Source organism: Miniopterus schreibersii (genome assembly GCF_964146895.1).
Source record: "Miniopterus schreibersii genome assembly, chromosome: 4".
Taxonomy (NCBI): Eukaryota; Metazoa; Chordata; class Mammalia; order Chiroptera; family Miniopteridae; genus Miniopterus; species Miniopterus schreibersii.
In genome coordinates this window covers 49484031-49508371 of record NC_138105.1, presented here as the reverse complement: position 1 = coordinate 49508371, position 24341 = coordinate 49484031, and the positions used below count along the sequence as shown (strand labels likewise).

Below are 24341 nucleotides of genomic sequence, written 5' to 3'. Positions count from 1 at the left end.
CGCCTGGTTTCCTGGTGTATCTGATTCTTTGTCTTCCCAAGCATGAGTGTTTATTGTGGTTTCCCTCTCCCTACTCCTCATCAGTGTATTGGGTACAAATGTGTGGTGGGAGCTGGTTGCGAAATACAGATAATATATTCGTAGGCAATTCACCATCATCATTATTTGATAAGGACAATGCATACGCAGAGCTCACGAACTTGAGCTGAATCGGGTGACTGAAAGAATGTTTAGTTATCTCTCTTGGAATATAATAATACTTTTTCAGGAGAGTGGAAACATGACACAAATGTTTGGCAACTAGAAAGGTAGACTGTGGCCGAAATGGGTTAGATGCTCACTAATTCCATCTGCTTTTCCTGGTAATCTATCTACCTAACATTTACCAGCCTCCCTGACAGTTCAGATGGGGCCATGAGACTAGGTTCTGTCCAACGGAAGAATGTCCACACATTCAAGGCTGCTCCATAATGGTCCATGCACGGTGGCCCATGCAGTCTCTGCCTTTTCCTCGGTGAGCTAAGAGGCCCTGTGCTTAAGAAGGCAGCATCAAAAGATGAAAGGAGTCTGAATCTTTAAATCCTTATTTAACAGTGAAACATCAAGGAGAGCTGCCTCAGACACATGGGCTATGAAATAAGAAACAAATATTTGATTTTTCTATGTTAAGAAACTGAATTTTTGAGGTTATGTTGCAGTGACTGACGTTTATCCCCCAACACATCTTTTCGATTTTAAAAGATTAATTACTGGATTTAATTAAATTGGTAACTTGATGTTTTTCCTTTCTAGTACAAGTGTTTGAATGGGAAGAAAATGTCATCAGGACAGTGAGATGGTGTGGTATAGTAGAAAAACCTTAGCTTGAGAAGCCTAGCCTCAAGTGATCCTTTTATCATTTACTAGCTAAGTGGCACCTGTGAAGTCAATTAATTTCTCTGGGCCACAGTTTTCACACATCTGCAAAATGAAGCTAACATTAGGTTACCCAATTATAAGAGAAAGCCAGGCTAAATGTTTGCTCAGGATTTTCTATGGTTTTGATCTATGGTTCTATGAAACAGGAATTAAGCACAAAAGCCACTCTAATGAAAGCACAGAAGTCTTTGGTGTTTTTTTTACTTTAAAATTTTTAGCTACTGCATGACACACAACAAAGTCCAGGCTCATGAATAAATATTGCATAACACCCTTGTTTCAACTGTGTTAACTCATTCTAAGCAGTTCTATTGGAAATAATCATTTACAAAAGAGTGAGATGCAACAGTGCAGATGATAATTTTGAAGAATCTATGCCCTGGAACGTTGGCTATCCAATCGTCTGCACACATTTCTCCAGATGCTCAGCCCCTTCCCCACAATCTGAGACGATGAAGCTTAAGGGAAACTCCCACTTCTATGTTTTGTCAACTAAGAGCCTATTCTCTGAGATAGTGTCTCTTGATATGCACCCAATAATGTTTGCTCAAGATCGTTTTTTCTATGTTAAAAAATAGAAATTATCAAATGACTCAAAAGTTAAAAACAAACCCCAAATCTTAGCACATACTTAATTATATGTTCACCAGCTAATAAATTAAGCTAATGAAAACACCGGTATTTTTATAAAATGGTAAAAACAACAACTGAATTAGATCTGTCAAAATAAAACTTAAGAGACTAAATGGACTTTTTCTTCTGTAAATCAAAACGAAGAATGTTGCAGCCAAAATCTAAATAAAGAGCATATAAACCTCCCTTTGCTGAGTTTTCTTTTCCTAATCACTGGCAAATAACGGCTCACTGGAGCTGAGCATTTAAACTTAATGCGGAAAAGTAAACATAGAGGAGTATATTATTGAATTGTCTTCAAATCATTTTTGCAATTATTTAATTCACAATTTTATATAAAAAGTATAATTTTTGAATCACCTTTTGAGACATTTTTAATGATATATATTAAAATATATTATTCTTGCTTTTGGATAACTCTGCATGTTTTGCTCCATCGATTCCATTACACAAGTATAGAAGATACGAACACAAGTACACAAGATACGAACTTTAAATATCTCTTTAACGCCCCTGACATAAACGAAGGGCAAAGAAGTAGAAAGAAAAAGAAATTGCTGTTTAGTCTGAATCAAGCACAACTGTTATGTGGCATTATGCTATTTCTATTAATATCCACTAACAAAACTGAATCTATATGAATAATATAATACAAATGCAAAGAGTGTGGTGAGCAAGAACAAGGTGTGCGTGGCATCCCCTCCCCCCCCTTAGCGCCCATTTCCATAACGGCTGCGTTGAGGTAAAGTAACTTTTCACTCACCAGCGTGGAGGTTTGGGAGGCATCAGCCACGTCCCCTGCGCTCTCGGGTGTCCGCGTGCTGTTGGGGGTTCTGTGCGGGTTCCGGGCTATCGCCTCGCACCAGCCCAGCATTTTCTCCTTCCTCTTAGCCCTTTTCAATGTCTGAAATTCTGAAAATAATTTACATTCCCTGAAACAGGTCACTTATTTTAGTTGGCTATTTTTTGGAAATGTACATATTGTAATTAAATAAGCGATTTAATGAAATACCAATGGAGAACATTTTATTTTAACCACAGGTTATGGGGAGGAAAAGATGAGTATGCCGATCACTAAAAATATCCCAGAGCCATAGGGGAATGAAAACCGTGCACATCTATTCAAAGGGCCTGATGTGTCCAGCCTAATGCGACCCTTCTAGACTGGGGGAATTTCAGGTTCTAAGTGTCATTTCCAGGGATCAGTTTATAACATGGGTTCTTAACTTGGGAGCTAAGAACAGACCCAGTTCCTGCTAGGTTTCCATATTTCAATGACATCTAAAATTTGGCATAGCCTTTCAGCTGAATGGCCTACAGATGCAGAAAACACTGAGTACGGGCCAGCAACAAAGATTACTCGTTCTAGCAATGGCATGGTCTCTCCCTTATAAAGTTCTCCCAACTAAAGGAGAAATTTTAGAGCAAACATGGTAAACTTAATATGTGACATCTATCACCGGTACAACCTATTCAAAAATAATGATTTTTAAAATATTCTTACTATCTCATGAGTAAAAATATTCCACAACTCTTTCTTGCTTTCCAGAACTTCCCATTTGGGGATTATTTATTTATTTATTTATTTATTGGTCTTTGAAAAAGTTATATTAACAATGACTTTTAACATAATGGAGAAAACATTCTTTCCCTGTAAAGTTTTATAGCCTACTTTTCCACTCCACCACCCTCAGTAATTAGAAATAGTTTATTGCAGGTCTTTAGTTAAATGCATTACACTGTCAATTAAATATCAAAAATAATGTGGAGTAATTATTTTTCACAGCATCGAAAGCAATTAGCAATCTGGTGGTTTATAACATTTCAGGGATTCAAAATAGCACATTTCACAGCACTAAGAAAAGTAACACAAAGAAAGGTTGCACTAACAGACTGATGAGTTATTACTCTAAATGACAAAATACTCGAGCTAAATGGATCTGAACAATGTAAATAGGGAAATTATAAAAAAAACTTTCATAAAAATTAAGTCTAAGATACTCAATGGAATGGATTTCTTAATAAGACTGGTAATCTGAGTCAATCATTCACTTGAGGTAAAGGGAAATGTTGAGGGAGCTTGAAAACAATTACTTGAATGAGCAACAAATTATTAATGCTTGCCCTTTCAAACACATTGCTTAATATTTTATTGAAAATTCTTATCTATGTTATACAAAATCTGCATATCCAACTAATTTGCACTCCACAGAAAGTAAATATTTCTGCATTTCCCGACACAGTATCTTGGTTACTCATCAGCTTTAAATTAAATTTCTTGAAGTGTGCTAAGAGCAAATGAAAATTAGTATCTTTATTCAAGGGCAAGGAGTGCAATGATACAGAAGGACCAAAACAATTTAATCAAGTATAAACAAATGTTCTACTTGTAAGTCATTTGCCATTTATTTTTTGAAAATTTTGACTCTATAATTAAATACCATTTTAGTACTTATAATAAATGTTGAATTCATGAATGAATAAAAAGCATAATAAAGTGACCCAAAATATGATATCATTAGTACCCATTCTGGGATATGTTTTTAAAAGCTGCCAACTTCATATTTCCCATTCGGTTTCTGAGATTAAATAAAACAGTTTAATTTCATTTGCAGCATGCTTTTGTGGTGATGGTGGTGGCCATAGCTATGTTCCTCTTAATTTAGTGAACATTAATCTGTGAGTACTTATTGAGCCCCTAGTATATTATAGGTGATGAAGAAGGCATGGAAGAGTCACAAGATGAGAATTGCTTTCATTTTTGATTTGAGTTAAATCCAGTACAATATTCTAGAGAATTTCAAAATCCAAGAATAGCTAAGATCTTTCTGACTCTATAAATTTTGGATTTGTAAACGTATTTGTTTAATTCCAAGGTGACTTCCAGCTCTTCTTGATCTTAGAAGTCTTCCCTGAAGTTGGCCTGTGCAAAGCATCCTTTTGAACTGTTTTGTTGAATTGCTATCAACACATCATCATGACAAGAACTATTAAACTTTTGATTATAATTGCTGAAGGAGTATAATAAAATGTCAAATGCATTCTAGTTTTGTTTGGCATGTAACAGTTATTATCTTAATTCTAGAATGATTAGGTAGGCTAAATAATTCAACAAGATAAATACATACTTATTTTACCCCAACAATGTATTCATAATAATCACTGAATGTTTACTGTGGACACTGTACCATGGACATCTGTTGTGGGGAAACAGTAAAGAAATAAGATACAAGGCTATGGCCGGGAAGACTGGAAAACTTATCATTGAACTTGGACATATTCATGGGAATATTTACAAAGAAAGTTGAATTTGTGAATTCAACTGACAAGAGGAATCTAACTACTAGCTTCACTTGAGCTTTATATTATATGAATGAAGAATATATGAGAATATAGCAACAGCCTATGATGGTTACAATACTACACCTGGACATTCATATCATATTGTAAGACAGAAATTTTGTCTAATGACTTACTCTGTATAATATGCACCTGCCGACTTTACCAGCTACCTTAAAATCAAAGAATTATATATGAAAGAAACCAGTATTTAAATGGCCACAAAAGAAGCAGCATGGGTGCAGGCAAATTGAAAGGAAGAGAGGTACGGGGAAGAAAGTGAGATATACTACCTCATCCCATAAATACCTGTGGGTAATGTTACAGGAAGTTAGACATGAGCAGAGCAAGGACGATGGGCCGGGCACAGAAACTCACCCGGGCAGAAAGCCCCAGATGCCTAGCATGGGACAAAGCTGGGAAAACAAGAAGCTCACCTCCAGGGTTACCTTTCCTCCCCTAGCATATTCTTGGTCATGCAGTTTAGACTCCCTGACCTTTTCCTCCCTAAAGATAACATTTAGGCCTCAGTTATATTTCAGATCCAGGCCCAGAAAAGCAGCAAAACCAAGCAAATGACACAATGGCTGCCTCAGGACAAGCTGCATTGACTAACGACCCCCTGCCCTGGCACCAGCCAATCAGTGGAGACCATGACCCTGAAAGAGCACCCATGGAAAGCTGATGAGTATTCTATTGAGACCCTCCCCCAGACCTCCCAGTAAGATTTCACCTGAAAGAGAGAGCTAAATACTCTCAGGATTAAAGACCCAGTGCGTGATCTCTCCCAGGGAGACTAGCAACTGGGGGAGCAATGGGCTGCAGCAGCTCATCCTGGGCTTACCCCCTGAACTTGTCTCCAAGGCCCCCTCTGACTTCTCTGTGAGCCAAAGCAGCCCAGTGCAGGCTCTCCTGTAACTTCTTCTATGCACCTTCCTTGTTTTACTGTCATAAGTATATTTTTGCTGTGGCCAATAAATTCTTACTTTCCTACACTTTGTTTCTTGATTGAAATCTTTCCTTCAGGAAGACAAGAGCGGAGTTCTCATCATCTCTCCAGTTACAGGTAATATACTGTGATAGTTGCTCAACACAACATCCTTTTTTATGTTATCATGAAACACTCAGAATTTGGGTCACATTTCAAATGAATCTTTTTTGCACCATTGATGATAAAGTAGAGATTCTAGAAATAGTTTAAGTGATTTGAGATAACTGAAGGGTAAGTAATGTTGATTGTTGAGCCTCTGCATACCAGCATTCTTCCTACATAGGTCTGGAGTACTTGTCATATTCTTAAATGTAAGAATGTACTGTCAGTCAGAAGGGTAGGCAAATTATGAGTATTTACAATTAACCCTAAAGCACTTTAAACTGTAAGTATCATTAGTATTATATCAGAATGGGGAAGTGGTCATTAAGCATTCATGTTAATTGCTATCTAACCATTGAACCAAGCTAATATGAGATACAGCAATGAGCAACTTATTTAATGATCACAGGAAATTGAGATTTAAATAAGCTTAATTTTTAATATGCCACTTAAAGCTGATATTTAATTTAATAAATAGAAGCACAGTGCATTCTCTGTGAACTAAAGTGAAAACACAATAAAATTAGGAAGAAAAATTTGCAAGGCAATTGGGTATATCTCTTGGAGAATTACTTACTTTTAATTAAGGAATCATTTACTGAACACTTTCATTGTGCTAGATACTGTTCTTGGAATTACTGGTACAGGCAATACATAGATCCAGAGGTCAGGCACAAGAGGGGAAACTGACATGTAGACCCACCAACTTTAGATAGTGTGATGAGTTCTATGAAAACTTTGAGAAAAGACGTTTGACTTAGAATCAGTTGAAGGAGAAGGTTGATTTTGGATGTCTCTCCAAAGAAAATAAAATTACAAATAATTTACATGAGAATTACAATTATTGCTATTCCAAATGTGGCTGCCACTACCAGCTGTGTACACACTCCAGGGGGCATCATTCACATTGTAATCAATGTAAATAGCACTGGGCTCCAAGGGATGCTCTTCATATAAAACACTGTGTGAATGGCGTGCCTGGAGATGTGCAACCTGGCAGAAAGAAAGCCTAGCTGATTTCTCCAAGTGAAGCTTATTACACTTACTTTATTATGCCCAAGTCTAATGCCATTTAATCTTAAAATAAGAACTTTTTCCCCATAGAAAAAAGTGCAGTTGCCTGCTTCTACCTTGCCTTTCTACCTCCTCAACTATTTCCTTCCTAAAATTTGCCCACTCCATATCTTATCCAGTAGAGTTAAGGACCTGGCCAAATGCTGTCCCTCTACACCATATACATACCTGAGAAAGTCCCCACCACCACCCCACTCATACAGATAATCATCCTCATATTTGAGTCTTCAGAATAGTCTTTGTCTAAAAATTTGAAAGGATTTTTCACTTGAAAATTTGAGACATTTGGCTGGATATTTCTTTAGCTTAGTGTCATTAAGAAATATGTCTCAACTATTGAACACTTTCTCCCCCCAGGAATAACAGTGTTCAATCTTCATTATGAAAGAAATAACTTGCAAATAAGAGAAGGAAGGGACAGTTAGATGTTTCCTTTGCTCATTTAATTGCGTATTTCTGAGAACTAACATTTGTTCCTTGGAGGTGTGTGTGTTTGTGCATGGGTTTCAAGAGTACTCCTTACATGCTCAGAAAACTGTAACATGCATGCCTAAAACACACCAATTGCTACTCTGCAACCCCTTGTGGTTGTTTTTAAGTACTCACACACAATTATAAATTGTTATTGAAGACTTTGAATGTTAAAAAACACACCAAGGACTGCCTACTGGGGATGAATTTTGAAAGTCTTTAGACCAGATAACTTTAGAAAAGATAACTTTAAACCAGATAGTCTTCAGACAAGATAACTACATTTGTTAAATGTACTGCTATGAAATGGAAAGGTGCCCCATGGACCTTCTAATTTCTATGAGTAGGATGTGAGCTTTCTCAAATGGAAAGAGGTTCAGAGTTTTATTCTACAATGTGGAACACTAACTGACATAAAGCCCAATAAATAACTTATTGATAATAAAATGAATAATAAGGTAAAGAAGAGCTCCTCTTCTCTGAGTAAAGTTAGGAAATGGGGAGAAGCATAAGGTGATCATAGTGAAGGTCTAAATTCTTAAGTGCTTTTGCTTGGACTATAGGAGAGAGATATTTAGTATGTAGTTTTCTTTTTAAAAATTCTCCCTCTACCTTGTAATTCCTTTTAGATGCACCAACCTTTCTAGGAAATCTTGTAAGTTACTCTAGCCTTGTGAGGTAGCCTGGTGATGAATAAAGAAAGGACACAATGAAGGCAGTGGGGTTCCCATTCCCTCCTCTGTTGAGTCAGTGCAGAGAGCAAAGTTTTTCGAAGAGACAGTTTTGGTAGCAATAAGAGCCATAACACTAAAGACTGTTAGAAATATGAGGAAGGGGCAGCTTCCTCAGGCAGGCAACTTTGGGAAAACTGTAAGAACTGTGACTCTTCCAATCTTAATAGACTAAGGGAAGTGACAACAGGTAAAAGGAAAGGCACACACCAATACCCACACCAGGGATGGGGGAGTTGTATTCTAGTTATGATCATAAAGCTTTTTCATGAAATTATTAGTGCTAGTTCAACCTTCAGTACATATGTTAGAATAATCTTTTAGACATAAAAATGAAATGTGAAAGCCTTCCAGTTTAAACTCTGAAATGTAAAGAATTTGGAAATCATCACTCTCATCCTTACAAAAGAAAGAAAGCTGAAGAAACCAAAAACCAATGATTTTGCTTGGAATCATCAGAGAGTGAGGTTGTAGAACAAACTACCATCCAAAAATATGCAGAGACAGGTTAATACAGAAAAACATGGACAATTTCAGACTACGTGGAGAGAAGCTGTAGTAATTTTTATGTATGTCTGGAGGGACAATGTGGACTAGCTTGAGAAGAACTTCCTGGAGGCTGCATTCTTAGTGAGGACCACATGCTTTCCTGGGTTTCACCAACAGGAAACTTACCTAGATCGCATGATGAATAGCTGAGAAAGATACTACTGTGGCATAGTAGGAAGAAGGGAAGAGTAACCATCATGAAAAATAACCAAGACATGAAAAATAACCAAGACCTATTCTCCAGGGAAAATATCTTAGCAGAGTCATATTAACCTACCTGGATGAAAGGCATTTCTCCTACTCCAGGCCTTTCTAGTCGTCCTGCCTCACCTAAGGTGGGTACAGAAGCTAAGAAACACTGGTGAAGACTACAGCCCAGGAATACAGACCCATTAAACAACTTAGATTTAATAAAAAATTATAAAATATTTTCCCTGTACTGTACCTTACCACCATACCAACAGGGCTTCAGGACGATAATAAGAGATTATAACTGAACGAACTACAGATACAAACTCTCTTTGAGGAAGAGTACATAGGGAAGCTCAAAATCAATAGGACAAACACAAGAACATTACAAGAATTTGAAGCATTTGGTAGCTATAACTAGCAAACATCAAATACAGCCCACTTTCTAGCCAGAAGAACATAGAAAATGTGTCTTATAACATATATGTTTTTCAACAAAACAGCTAAAAAGCATATGAAAAGCAATTTAAAAAACCGTCTAAGAGACATAAAAAAACATCAGGACCAGATTCAGATAGGACACAAATATTGGAATTATCAAATAAGCAATTTAAGATACCTTTAATTAATATATTAAGGGCTGTAATGGAAAAAGAAGACAACATTCAAGGACTGATACATAATGTAAGTAGAAAGATGGGAACTCAAAGAAAGAATCAAAGAGAAACAGAAACACTGTAACAAAAATAAAGAATGCTATTGATGGGTTCATCAGGAAACTGGACATGCACCCAAAAAAGTATTAATGAGCTTGAAGATAGAACAGTAGAAACGTCTCAACTGAAATTAAAAGAGAACAAAGAATGAAAAGAAAAAAAAAAAAAAAGAGCAGAACACCCAAGAACAACTATGGGATTATTTCGAGAGATGTAACATATGCATAGCTGGAAGGAAGAAATAGATAACAAAGCATAAAAACTATTTGCAGGATACAAAGTTCATATACAATAGATTTCCTATATATTGTCAATGAAAAATTGGAGTCTGAAATTAGAAAAAGCAATACCATTTCAATAGCAAAAAAGGAAACATTTAGGTATAACTCTAACAAAATAAGTAGAGTATCTACGTGGAAAACTATAATATTTTGATTTTACAAATCAGAGGAAATCTAAATAAATGCAGACATAGTCTGTGCCATGAATGGGAAGACTCAATACTGTTAAGACATCAATTCTTCCGAACCTGAGCTATAGATTGAAGCACAATACCAATCAAAATCCCAGCAAGCCACTTTGTAGATATTGATATAATTATTCTAAAGTTTATATAGAAAGGCAAAATACCCTGAATAGCAAAAATAATAGTAAAGAAGTATAAAGATGAAGGACTCCCAACCTAGCTTCAAAACCTACTATAAAGTTACAACAATCGAGTCAGTGTTGTATTGGCAAAAGAATAAACATATGAAACAACGAAAGAGAATACAGTCCAAAAATATAATTATAATCAACTTGTTATTGAAAAAGAGCAAAGGCAATTCAAAGATATCCTTTTCAAGGAACAGTTTTGGAAGAACTGGATGTTCACATGTAAAAAAATCTAATCTAAACACAAAACGCCATCAACAAAAATTAATTCAAAATGTATCATAGACTTAATTTAAATGCAACACTACAAAACTTCTGGAAGAAAACAATTGAGAAAATGTGGGTGACTTTAGGCTCAGCAATGGAGTGTTAAATACTACAATAAAATTACAATCCATGAAAAAAAATGATGTTAGAATTTATTAAATTCTTAATTCTACTCTGTAAAAGGTTCTTAACAGAATGAAAATTCAAGCCAAAGGCTAGCAAAAAATATTTGAAAAATGCATATCAGACAAAGGATGTGTATCTAAAATATACAAAGAACTCTTAAAACTCAAAAGAAATCCAATAAGAAAATGGGCATATGGATCTAAACAGGCCCCTCACCAAGAGGATATACAGATGGCAAATAAGCATATGAAAGATACCATCATATGTCATTAGGGAATTGCAAATTAAAACAATGAGATACCACTACACATCTATTAGAATGGCTCAAACCCAACAAATTGATAACACCAGATGCTAGCAAGGATGTGAAGCAACAGGAACTTTCATACATTGCTGATGGGAATGGAAAACAGTCCACTTTGGAAGACAATTTGGTACTTTCTTGCAAAAGTAAACAGTCTTACCATACAATCCACAATTGTACTTGTAGCTATTTACCCAACTAATCTGAGAACTCTGTTTCCACAAAACTCTGTACACAAATGTTTATTCTAGGTTTATTCGGAATTACTAAAAACTGGAATCAATCAATATATATCCTTCAATAGGTGAATGGCTAAATGAATTGTGATACCTGCATATAATGACATCATTCAGAAATGAAACAAAATGAGTTATTAAGCCATAAAAAAGAATCAATGAATCTTAGAGGGAAGACAAGGGTGGAGGGGTAGGTGGGGAGAGATTAAACAAAATATTTATATGAATATATGTATAACCCATGGACACAGACAATAGTGTGGTGAAGTCCTGGGGGCCAGGGTGAAGGGGTCAATGGGGGGAAAAAAGGGGACATCTGTAATACTTTCAACAATAAACATAAATTTTAAAAAAGAGAATGTATGAATCTTAAACGACTATTCTATGTTAAGACCGTCTAAAAAGGGCTATTTTATGCATGATTCTAATTATATAATATTGAGGAAAAGGCAAAGCTATAGCAACAGTAAAATGATCAGAAACAGGGCAGTGAAACTATAAGATACTGTAATAGTGGACACATTAGACTACACATTTTTGAAAGTCTATAGAACTTCACCACACAACACATAAACTTTAAAATATATGCAAATTAAAACATGTCATTTAAGTGGTTGTGGAATCCCAAAATGAAATGTGAAAAACACAATCTAAATATATTACAAATGTATAAAATAATCTCACTGAAGAGTGTGAGGGAAAATGTGTTGACCTAAATAGCTTTAGAAATGAGTGCAGATAACTTTAGAAATGAGTGGAGTGTGTAAGGTGAAAGCAAAAGAAATGTTGAACATAGGCACTGTACTCTAGTTCTTAAAATTGTTCCCCATGGAGGTACAGGTTAACAATTCTGATACAGCTGTGCACTTGTACTGGAATTGAACAATTCAGTTAGTGATTAGCATATAGTGAGGGCCGGGTTTCTCAGTGTTGAAGTGGAAGGGGTACAGATAAGCAAGGGGAAAAGACACATGACTTGTGCTATTAGAGATGGAGAAATCCCTATGATTAGAGTTGGAGACATCAGTATGAATTTATGTTTAGCTTAATATAGATACAATTGGTTAAATATAGAAATATTTATAAATATGCGCATTTACAGGAATATATGTACATATATACATATATGTATGTATATATATGTCAGTTGAGAGCGCCTAAAAGCGATGACACCCAGTAGCAATGAATATACCTAGTGCCCAGGTAACACAATCCAGGAGTGTGTGGCAGTGGTTTTTAATACCTCTCTCCAACAAAAGGACCTGGGCTGCTTAGAGAAATAGCTGATTCCAGGGCTGGGACAGGAAATATACAGGGTGAGCCTGGAACAACTTGTAGTGCCAGACAGTAAGGAAATGTTGAGAAACAAAACAAAACAAACATGATTATGGGTATATGCCAAAGAGACACAGAAGCCAAACGAATTAACTCCTAAAGGCCAAAGCTGAAATAATTTGCGCAAAAAAATAAAGTAGTAGCAGATTATAAACCAAAGCATAAGATAAATGTCCATGAGTTTATACTGATATAAATACATGACTGAATAAAGAAATAAATGGAGAACACCAAATCTCTCACACAGAATTCTAAATAATTTATTAAAGTCTGAGGAGCATAACTCCCCACTCCATTGCAGACTGTATATAGTAACTTGATTCCAAAAAGTACAATTTGGAAAGATAACAAAGAAGAGTAACTTTATAGTGGACAAACTTGACAAACTCCACCTTAGCTGGGTTATTAAGGTCGACATCAACAGTGGTAAGTCGTGTTGATAGTATGCACCATTTTAAGATGTGATAAAAATGGGAATTTCCCTCTGGGGTCCTCTTCCCCAAAACCCATAATCCCAGTTATGAGAAAAAATAGAAAAATCTCAACAAAGGAACATTCTACATCATACCTGACCAATAATGCTCAAAACTGTCAGGGTCATCAAAAAATGCAAGTTGGAGAAACTGTCACAGTCAAGAGGAGCCAAAGGAGACATGAGGATTAAATGTAATATATCCTGAATGTGATGCTGGAAAAAATGAAGGAAATTGAATGAAGATAGACTTAATTTTAATGTATTAGTATTGGTTCATTAATGGTAACAAATGTACCATGCTAATGTAAGCTGTTAATAATAGGGGAAATGGTACAGAATGTATGGAAACTCTGTAAAATGTTCACAATTTTCTGTAACTCTAAAATTATTATAAAATAAAAGGCTTATTATGAAAATTAAAATTTGGATTCTATTTTTCAGGTCTGTGAAAACTGCACTTTATTTCAATAACCGGTTGAAAAGTGCACATATCCAAAGGCTAATGATTTAATTACTCTAACAAATTGTTCTAAATTATATGGTTCAGGCACTTATTACAGAGGATTATAAATGAACTTAGAAATTTTGACTGGAATTATTTTTACCTTCTTTGGAGACATTTTTAATGACAAGAGACTGGCAGAAGAATATGTATTACTTGTTTGGGATTCAAAAGTGACCAAATTGATTTTACTCAAAGTTCTAAATAGAATAATCAGCACTGGGGTGCACGTGGGAGGCAACCAATCAATGTTTCTCTCTCACATCAATGTTTCTCTCTCTTCCCCTCCCTCAGCCCCTTCCTCTCTGTAAAATCAATAAAAATAAATAAATAGTATTTCCAGGTCCAAAACCAGGTCATAGCACCCAGCGGATACTCAATAATGCTCAGTAAATATTAAAATAGGAAGAAGAAATGAAGAGTTTAAAAATAAAAAAAATCCATATATTAATTAAATAATGCATACATACAAAATGTATAAAAGTACTATAAAAATGTAAGTTAAAATTAAAATCATAAAGAGAGAGGGCCATTTTACAAGGATGTGACAAAAACTGCAAACTACTTTAATGACAAATAGGGTGCTGGTACCAAATCAGTAAGTATAAGATACAATGTGGAAAACTATTCAACAATTGATGCTAAAAGAGGAAAACAAAACTTAATTTGAATGCATCAAAAAAATATGAGCTTTTCCAGAGTTCTAATGTTACTAATTTTACCACAAAAGAGAAATTAATATACATATATACATAAACAAATGTTCAATTTGGAACTGATTCCATGAGAGCTAAATTTGGATCTGTGAAGAGTAACTTTTAAAACAGCATCTGTGAAGATCCATCTGAAGATAAGTTTGACATTTAAAATGTATTCTGTTTCATTGTGAAGAAAAAAATGAAACTGGTAATAAAAAAGAAAAGGAAGCTTTGTTTTTTTGACACAATAAAATAAAAACGTGACTTTGGTGGACTTTATATCCCTCCAAAGATAGCCAGTATGATGGCTAGAAAGTCATATTCAACTTCAGAGAATATTTTTTCCAGAAAAAATTAATAGAATCTTGTGAAACAGACAGAAAGCTCTAATATGACACTATGCCCTGTTTTAGTAACATGTAATAAATCCTTTACAATATGCTAAACATCGTCTTAAAATGTAATTCATAATGCACAAAAAGTATACAAAACTTTAAACAATAGCCTAGAAGGATCAAGGTCCCTATAGTAGAAAAATATTTCTCGAGAAGCAGGAGGAAAGCAAGAATGAATGATGTAGTTCAAGGATTACAATGAGTGAGTTTAGTAAGACTGAAGTATTATGCTTTATTTCCCCAACCATAATCTGGATCTATGATAACCTGCAGATTTATGCAAGTTTTACTAAGGCTTCTGAGCAGCCAGGTGTAAATAGCAAGCTATTCTTTAGGGAATTTGTTATAAAGATGCTTCATGACCTTTGCAATGGTAAATCCCAATAACAAGAGCAACCCAACTGATCTGCTCAGACAATGAACAAACAGACTCAATTCTGCACAGCCAGTGGGTTGCAGAAATAAAGCCCTTACCTGAGAGACTACAATTCCAGAACTGGTGTAAAATCTGCCTCAGGACCATTAATCTCTTGCTTTCTTTAACCCCAGAATTATCTATCAAATAAAAATACAAATTACATATTATGTATTGCTGCCATTGACTCCATATAGTCCCTGTCAGACAATCCAAGGGACATAGAAAAATTCTGAAATAAGAGAGCATTTTTGAGTAGTTTCTCTATTAAAGAACATTATAAAAATTTGTTTTTAAGATTAAAAAAACACTAAAGCTATTAAGTAATATTAAACTGATGTTTATATGACACAAAATTATATAGTTATACTGTATTTATGATTAACTTCATGATATAGGTAAGTTTATATAATACATTGTCCAGATTTTATACTGTTAAAACTCAGGATTCTCTCATTATTAACATACATTGTGCATGTATCAGTGTACACCAAAATCTCAGTCTTATATCTTAGTCAACATGTAAACAGATTAGTGGAAATAATATTAGAAATTGGCATCTTGTAAAATAGTGAACTCTCTTAAGACCATCTTGGAATGTGAGAGAAATGCAAAACCTAAGAAATTTACATAATTAAATACTGGCCTTATTCTAGACATTATGAACTCAATTTAGTTACTGAGTCAAAGGTCTCATACATAACAGCTCATAATGTTTAAAAGTCAATTTTCTGGCTAAACAGAAATGCCATGTTGTTTAAATACAATAATATGAGGGAAAAAAACAATGACTCAACGGAATTATTTTCTATTTTCAATTTTATATACAAAATTTTTCCAAATCCTGTATTATACTCAGCGTCTAGTTGCTCAAATGACTTGTTATTAAGATGTGTCACTCATATTTTTCACTTGAGAAGCTTTATCATTCAAACCAGTCCCATTTTCTATTACTCTTGCATTGTCCAAATACACTTAAGATATGGACAAAATAAAGCAAAGATGTTGTGTTTCTGCCTAGTACACCAATTTTTTCTTTGGTTTTGTTTGTTTGCATATTATGAATAGCATTTTACATACAACAGAAGGGAAATATTATTTAAATTAATTAACTTAGATGACAAAATGAATCTGAAGTGCACATTTGCTCCATGATTCCTTGTAACATTTACCCAACATTATAGTGAATGAAATAGGATGAATTAAAAACAACTGTCAGTCTAGAGACATAGACTTAGCTAAGATGAACATTAAATGGATTGAAACTAAATAATCAGTGAAACATAAATCATGGGTTTTCATATGTGAGAAAATAACTTTTTGTGTATTAGGTTAGATTTTTATTCACAATCATATTTGAAAAGTTAGTACAAAACAGCATTGTTTCTCATAAGGTGTGGCACAAGTAGAGGTGTACAGTGAAAGATCTAATTAGGGGAAGGGGGATTCCAAACTGTTTGGGTAGAGTATAATAGTGAGATTAATATCTGACTGGTGTTTTGCCAAGTACTATCTATGCAAATATCAAAACTGTACTTATTAAGTGCCTTCTTGCTCATGTGCTGTGTGTAGCTCATTTAGAGAATTTTATTTTCAATGATGAAGACTCAGAACAGAGAAATTTATTTTCACAGAGCTCTTGTGGACATGAAATAAAGATCTGGCACAGGAAAGATGTCTATTAAGAACTTTTTTAGATGCAAACAACCTCTCACCCATTAGCCAGATGAAAATGTTGAAATGGTCAGATATTCCATTTGTACCATGGGCAGGTTATTTCAAGGTCATTCAGAGAACTTCAAATACAAGTCTTTGCCTTCTAGAGCACTTCACAGTGAAAGGAACAGAAAAGTGAAAGGCAGAACAGGAGTGAACTGGCATGAAAGGCAAACACTTTAAATATATTCACATTTGGTTTATTATGTATGTGGCTCTATAAAACCAGCCATAGAATATAATGGTCACAGGATGTGCATTCAATATCTTCATTTACTTCATATAAAAGTTTATGATAGTCACTTTACTATGTACTTCTGTACAATACATCTTCATTTGCTACTATTTGAGTCCAGGGATTCCTAGTTAATGAGTAATACAAAATCAAGTGCTAGGAAAAGTTTGTTTTAGACAATTTATTAAAATGACTAATTTCATCACCTGTAATGTTCAAAACAGTTGAGCTTTAATAGCCAAGGAAGGATATTTGATACTGGAGTTTGTTATTAATTAATTTAGTCAAGAAGCCAGATTACAGTATTTGAAATAAAGAAGCTTAAAACAAAAAATTTAAGAGAACACAACAATATCAGCCATTAGATGCTGTTGAATATTTTACTAGACCCAGGCAGTGGAACTAAATTCTAAATATGTCGGTGTAAGTAACATTTTGAATTTTAATTCAAGATAACCTAGGTATCTTGCATTGTTTTGGCCAACGTAAAGTAAATGGTTTTTGGAGCTGTCTCTGCAAGTATATCATCTTGAAATGAAACTAATTTGTTTTCCTGCCGAACAGGAAGACAAAGACAACACTTGATTAGTGTAATGTCAAAGAACACTTAATTTTCATTTAAATCTACACAAATAGATCCTTGAAAAACAGTAAATCTGTACCCATAATAGAAGATGAAAGTAGACTCCTTGAAGACCTGATCAAAGTTAAAAGCCCTCAGGAAGGAATTATCTGATATAATAAATGAAAATCATGCTAGTCTTTTCAGCAATAAATAGGTAGTGTACTAATGTTCTTTGTTTTTACATCAGAAGAGATTATATAATGCTATATATTTACGTAAAAGATAAAAATGGTCAACTATAAGTTACTTGCATTCAAGAAGTATGTATCCCAAAACAGTCCATATTTTACTTTGAAGACACTTTCAAGAAAAAAAAAGTCAAACTTACAGAAACTAAGTAGAATGGTGGTTGCCTGGGCCTAGAAGGTAGGGAAAATGTGGAGATGTTGGATACAGGGTATAAATTTTCAGTTATAAAATGAACAAGTTTTGAGAATCTAATGTACAGAATGGTGACTTTGCTTAATAACATTGTCATATACTTGAAATTTGCTAAAGCAATCATCTTAAGCCTTCTCAACACACACACACACACACACACACACACACACACACACACACAGAGAAGTAACCAAGAGGTGACGAATGTGTAAATCAACTTGATTGTGGCAATCATTTCACAATGCCTACATGTATCAAATCATCATCTCATACTCTTTAAATATATACATTTTGTCAACTGTACCACAATAAAGCTGGAAAAACACACCAAAAAACCCACAAAAATTGTTTTAAAAGATCCTTTCAAGATATTCTGTACCAGAATACCAGAAAATATGTACATATATATGGTCATATGTTATGATATTTCTCAGCATATATTTAAAAATAATAAAGTCACCCAGCGGCCATGGCTCAGCAGTTGAGCATTGACCTAGGATCCAGGAGATCAAAGTTTGATTCCTGGTCAGGGCACATGCCCGGGCTGTGGGCTCGATTCCCAGCAGGGAGCGTGCAGGAGGCTGCCCATCAATGATTCTAATCATTGATGTTTCTATCGCGCTCTCTCCTTTCCTCTCTCTCAAATCAATAAAGATATATTTTAAAAATAATAAAAAATAATAAAGTCATACTGTGAGATCAAACGCACTAACCAAACTCAACTTCTCAAGGTTGTTCTCCAGCTAATGGACAATATCCCTCCTTCTATCAGAGGGGCACAGTTGAAGCCTAAGTGAAGCTGCCCTTTCAGCTTCCTTTCTAGCAAGTTCATAAGTCACTGTAGCAACAGTGTGGGTTCACGTGTGAGGAAAGGGGATCAAGTCTAAGAGTTGAAAATGAAATCCTCTTAGAAACTGCACTGGTCTTTACTGATAAGTCAACCCATTCTCCACTAGCCCCTGGAACTTGGCCCTTTGCTCACATGAGAGCCCCTTGGCCCCTGTGGCTATTGCCTCGCTTGCTAATACCTCTGGTTATCTCAGACTTTCCAGGAGTCAGGCTTGTGTCAGGGCTGGGCTTTGGCACGGCATCCATCGGGCTCCACAAGGCGGGAGCTGCAGCTGCTCCAACAGCCCTGTGTAACCTGATGGCAAATTCGCAGGAGCCCTGGCTTCCCCACCATCTCCCTTTATTGGCCTGGTAACACGACCCAGAAATGTGTGGGAGATAATGCTCGGTGGGGAAAACTAAGATCAGTGAAACAAGAACAAAGAATTCTTTGCCTTTCTTCCCTGCTCACGGATTGTTCTGGGGCATAGTGGCTCCACAAGTTCTCTCTGGACACATTCTCTTGGCACAAGACAACCGGTCAAGTTTTCTTGTAAAACTGGGGGAAGAAATATAAGGCAGGATCTTTTATGTGTATCCCTCCCCTGTGCTGCTCTGGAACTATACCCTTAATAAAGCATTAGCATGTAGGCCTTGCTCAGCCTCTTTTTCCCGGACTACCTGGGCTAAGACAGTAACTGGAACCTGAATATTGCTTCAACCTTATTTATAAATAATATAAAAAATTAAATTCAATTTAACAAGCATTCCCTCTGTAGTCCAGACATTAGAAGGCCATCAACATGAATACTGTCTAGGCTGAGTTGTTATTGAGATCTTAGTCTACCAAAAGAGATAAATCTAGGCGTTAGAGCAATAGTTATCAACTGAATGACATTCAAAATATCTAATAACCAATGTGGCATGGGCACTACCAATTGCATCAGATAATACCCTTTTGGTTGTTGGACTAGTAGAGATGGTAGGGCAGCCAGATGGCAAGAGTTAAAGTCTGCGTTATTTACCATCTGGAAAAGCACTGTACTATTTTAATAGCTGGTATGGTAGTCCTGGGATATAGCATCAGTTCTGCACACTAAATACGGTAAGTCCCTAGGAGGCATGCACAAAGGTTTATTCAAGTGACAGATTTTTCATTAGTGAGCCACTAAGTCAGAGTGCTGTGTTGTACATCCCACTCCTTTCTGATTTTTTGATGAAACATGATCTGATAGTTGTTAAAGTGTACTTTCTGTGGAGCAACAGAAAATCAGGTTTAAAAAAATTAAATCAACACTATAAATATAAATTGTGTGGCTACAGGCATATACTAGATATGGACTGATGTTGAGAAAATATTTAGTGAGAAATATGGTATTTAATAAGTAATTGGAGATGATGTTCATTAAGGGCCTAGCTATATTCTTAGTGCAATTTATGTTACTGAGTTGGAACTTAGTGTTTAGTTTACAAGTTTGCAAAAGATAGATTTTTAGACAAATGGAAGCATTGGATTACTAAAATTCTCAGAAACTTCAGCTTTAAGAGATTTTGTCCTGTTAAGGAAAGTTGTCTACCTTTTTTCCTGAAATGGATCCAAACATATAGAAAAACACACCCTCATTTCATACACACCCTGAGGTTTACACTTCAACAGAGATATGAAGTACTTTTTATATACAATAAAATATATGAATCTTGGAAATTTTGACTGCATGTCCATATAATATCTCTATAACTCTCCTCTTTCTATAATTTTAATCAGCTCAGGACAACTCATTATGGTGGAGTGAGCTCAATTTTATTTGCTTTACCTTAATACACATATTGAACTTAATTACGAATACCTGCACTTCTTTTTAACATATCAATGACACTCTTTTTGAACATTTTTCTTGTTAGTCTTCAGTGAAATGTGATCAGATAGCTTTGTGATACACACAGGATTTTCACTGGACAGTCCACAATATTGAGATTCTTAGAACTCTTTAACTCCAAAATCATTGATGTGAAAAAGCAACTCAGCAAGACTCAGCAATAAAATATACTAAAAGTCAATAATCTGTCACAATTTCTTCCAAAATAACCTTAAATTGATGATGATTAAAATCACAATGTGAAAGAAAATGCAGTTCCTTCATTACATTCCCCATCACAAGGTGCAATGAGAACTACTCACAAATTCCACAGCATGAGCTCTCCTGCTCAACGACAGAGTGGAAATTGGGCTTACGAATCTTCTCTTTTGATTTAAAAAAATGTTGAAATCTTTATTTGCCCCCACTTTTCTTGCAGGTGCTAACGTGTGCAAACTGAACACAATTTTTCCATATTTAAGACAAGCTACAAAATCTTACAGATATAAACTGTCTAATTAGGATTTTGTAAATTGTTAAAACTCGTGCAAACAATACTACATGGTCAGGTTAATTCCACTTGTTCAATAGGCTGTTTGAGGGATATTGTTTAGGGTACAGAGGAATAATTACCTGATTCTGAACAGAGGTACTAAGAAGAGGCTACTTAGCATACCTTTGAAGACTGAATATTAAACTGATATTTGGAAAATAAAGAAAATAGATTTCAGGGAAAGAGAATGATAGAGAATTAGAGAACACAGAATCACAAAGACACATGTATAGAGTAGATAAAGAAAAGTCAAATATTAAATTGGAACTTTAAGAAATCCTTAATAGATTATTAGGCACAATCTCCTCATTTTAAAGATGAAGAAAATCCCAGAAAAACTATGTCTTGCCAAACTCTACCCAGCAAAATTTGGCACCTGAATGCCAAATTTAAAAATGTAACCCTAACCTGTTTCCCAAAATCCAAACGCAACAGACAACTGCAAGTCTATCCACTGCAATGTCCTATAGAAATGGCAGAATTACTGTCTAAAGTGGAACTTATCTTCTCTTTAAAAAATTGTTCTGTAACCTAAACTTCCATTTTTGTTAAGACTTCCCATCCCCTCAAGTTCCTAAGCTAGAAATGTGAATGTCATCCATGGTTATTGATCTCCCAATACTTCTAGTCACCCACCAGATTATAAAGTCTGACTTCAGAATGTATCTCAAATCCAATTTCTTTGTTCCATCTCCCACTACCAGTGACTTAATTCAGGTTCTTCAACTCTCATTTGGATTATTGCAACAGCTTCCTAACTATTCTCCCTGCTCAGCATGTAGAGTGTGAGATGTCAGCAGGGCCTCCACACAACTGCTCAGCCGGCAGTCTGAAGTATTCTTGTGAAACGGGGTTGAGATTTGGGTTAGGGTTGTAGGTCTGGCAGTTATTGGTGTAGCAAGACTATCAGAAATCTTGGAAACAGATAGTATTGCCCTTCCCTACCCAAAAGAAGGGTGAAAAAAGAAGTTAAGATTAAAAAAACAAAGCAATATATTTTGCTTTTTGACAGTATATTGCTATTTTTTATAATCTTACATGAAGATGTGCAATATCTTTTCACCAGCTCATCAGTTGTCAGAAATGTAACTAGCCAGACTTTCCAAATAATTACAAGAAATATTAGTAGTTGATAAGGCTATGTAGAGCAAAATGTTAAGCTAATAGTGCTTGATGATTAATCAGCCACAATAAAAATCTTTATGAATTCAATTATAAATTTGTGTAAAACTATTCCTTAATTAGTACCAATTCTTTGAAGTTTTAGGAGGCAGAAAGTAGCCCAAAAATATATTTAAAAACTCCTCAGGTTTCTGAATAATAACTATTATCCATACTTAACTATATGGAGACTGTATTAGGAGCTGTACTGTATAAATGCTAATGACAGCTTTATATTATAAATACATTTTATCTGTCATTACTTGTGATCTCAAGACCAGTTATTTTCATTGCTACAGAAACACTTGATTAAGTGTCTAAGTGACAGAGGCATCAGTGATTTAATCTCAACTTACAGTCACCACGTATCTGTTTCTTTGTACATGTCCAGGGTTTAGTTCTGTCCTTCCTTAACAATGTTTCTCCACCCTCGCTGTACATCATCTGGAAAGTTTTAAAAAATTACCACCGCCTCAGTCCCACCTCAGGCATTTTTATTCAATCAGTTTGTACTTGGATGGCAGAAACTATTTTTTTCTAAAGAACACACAGGGTTGAGAATCCCGATTTACACTCTCCCCCGTGGTTGGAAAACAGTCTACACACTCCCAGATTTCATCATCACCCCAACCGCGCACTTTCCTCACCTGTAGGTTAACATATCCAAATCCCTATGTAACATCTCAGCTGAACATGTCCAGAAATAAACCCTTGACCATTCCTCTCAAAAGTCTGCTTCTCCCCAACTCACTATTCACCTTCTTATATGCAAAGATCTAAAAATACTAAGCTTTACTTACATCCCTCCCGCCCTTGATCTCCCTGCTCCCATTCTGCTCCACCCCCAGCATAGCCTTCCCAAAGCCGCGGGAGTGGCCTTAGAAGCGGTGGGTTGGATGGCGCCTCCTAAAAGCCGCCAGTGGCTCGGTGGCCCGGGGGGACGCGCAGCGTCTTGGCGGGGGCCCTGCACGCGTGTGCGCGCCAGCAGGGCGCGAGGGGCAGGCGGGGAGAGGCACGTGCGCTTTCACGCGTGGACTCCCAGGAGCTTTCCCAAGCTCCCCAAGGTGCTCTTCCCGATGCTTCTCACTTGTTTCCCCCCCGCCACTTCGTCAGGGAACAGAGTCCTGGTGACTGCTTGTGGGCCAGGCATGAATTACCTCTGCATTTTCTCCACTAGGGGCAGGGGCAGGGTCCTGGGGTTCAGACTGTGGCAACTGAGGCAGTGAGACAGGAACCCTGCGTATGGGGGTAGGGGGCGCTCAGGACGCCTGTATGGTTGTCAGGTGGCACAACTGTACTCATATATCCCAGCGAAATCTACAGTACAGCTAGATAATTATCCTCCATGGCATCGTTATTTATAATTATAAAAAAGTGGAAACAATCCAAAATATCCTTCATGGGATACAATCTAATCAATTTTACATTATAAACAAAAAAGGAGGCTGGTGCCCGTGATGCACTGTTTACAGTATAATCAGACCCATATATATAGTATCATCCCCTACATTTAAAAACAGTGCATGTGCACTCATGCATGTGTGTGCATATGTACGTGTGCTACATACACATGCAAATATCGAGAAAGCTTGAGATCAAACTGTTAACAACAATTATTAGAAAAGTCTATGGAAAGGGGTGGAGTTACTAAAAGGAACTTCATGTTTTATTTTATATGCTACATATTGCTTGGATTTTACAATGAGCATATGAAATTTCCGTAATTCAAAAATAATCTATCAGAGAAAGGTGTAGGGGTGTGTGTATGTGTGTGTGTTCTGTGTGCATATAGTTTTTAAAATCAAAAGTTGAGGATAAATACAGTGAATATAGAAGGGGAGTGGTTTGGAAATTCTTGTCCTTAGG

The 24341-nt window shown here is 35.8% G+C and overlaps 1 protein-coding gene across 1 annotated transcript in view; it reads right to left on the bottom strand.

Annotated features, from left to right (window-relative positions):
- MARCHF1 (membrane associated ring-CH-type finger 1) overlaps positions 1-24341 on the bottom strand; it is a 548248-nt gene that overhangs the window by 232807 nt on the left and 291100 nt on the right. The window contains 1 exon segment of the mRNA XM_081136454.1: positions 2315-2463. Coding sequence (XP_080992580.1) covers positions 2315-2425 — 111 coding nt within the window. The 5' untranslated portion in view covers positions 2426-2463.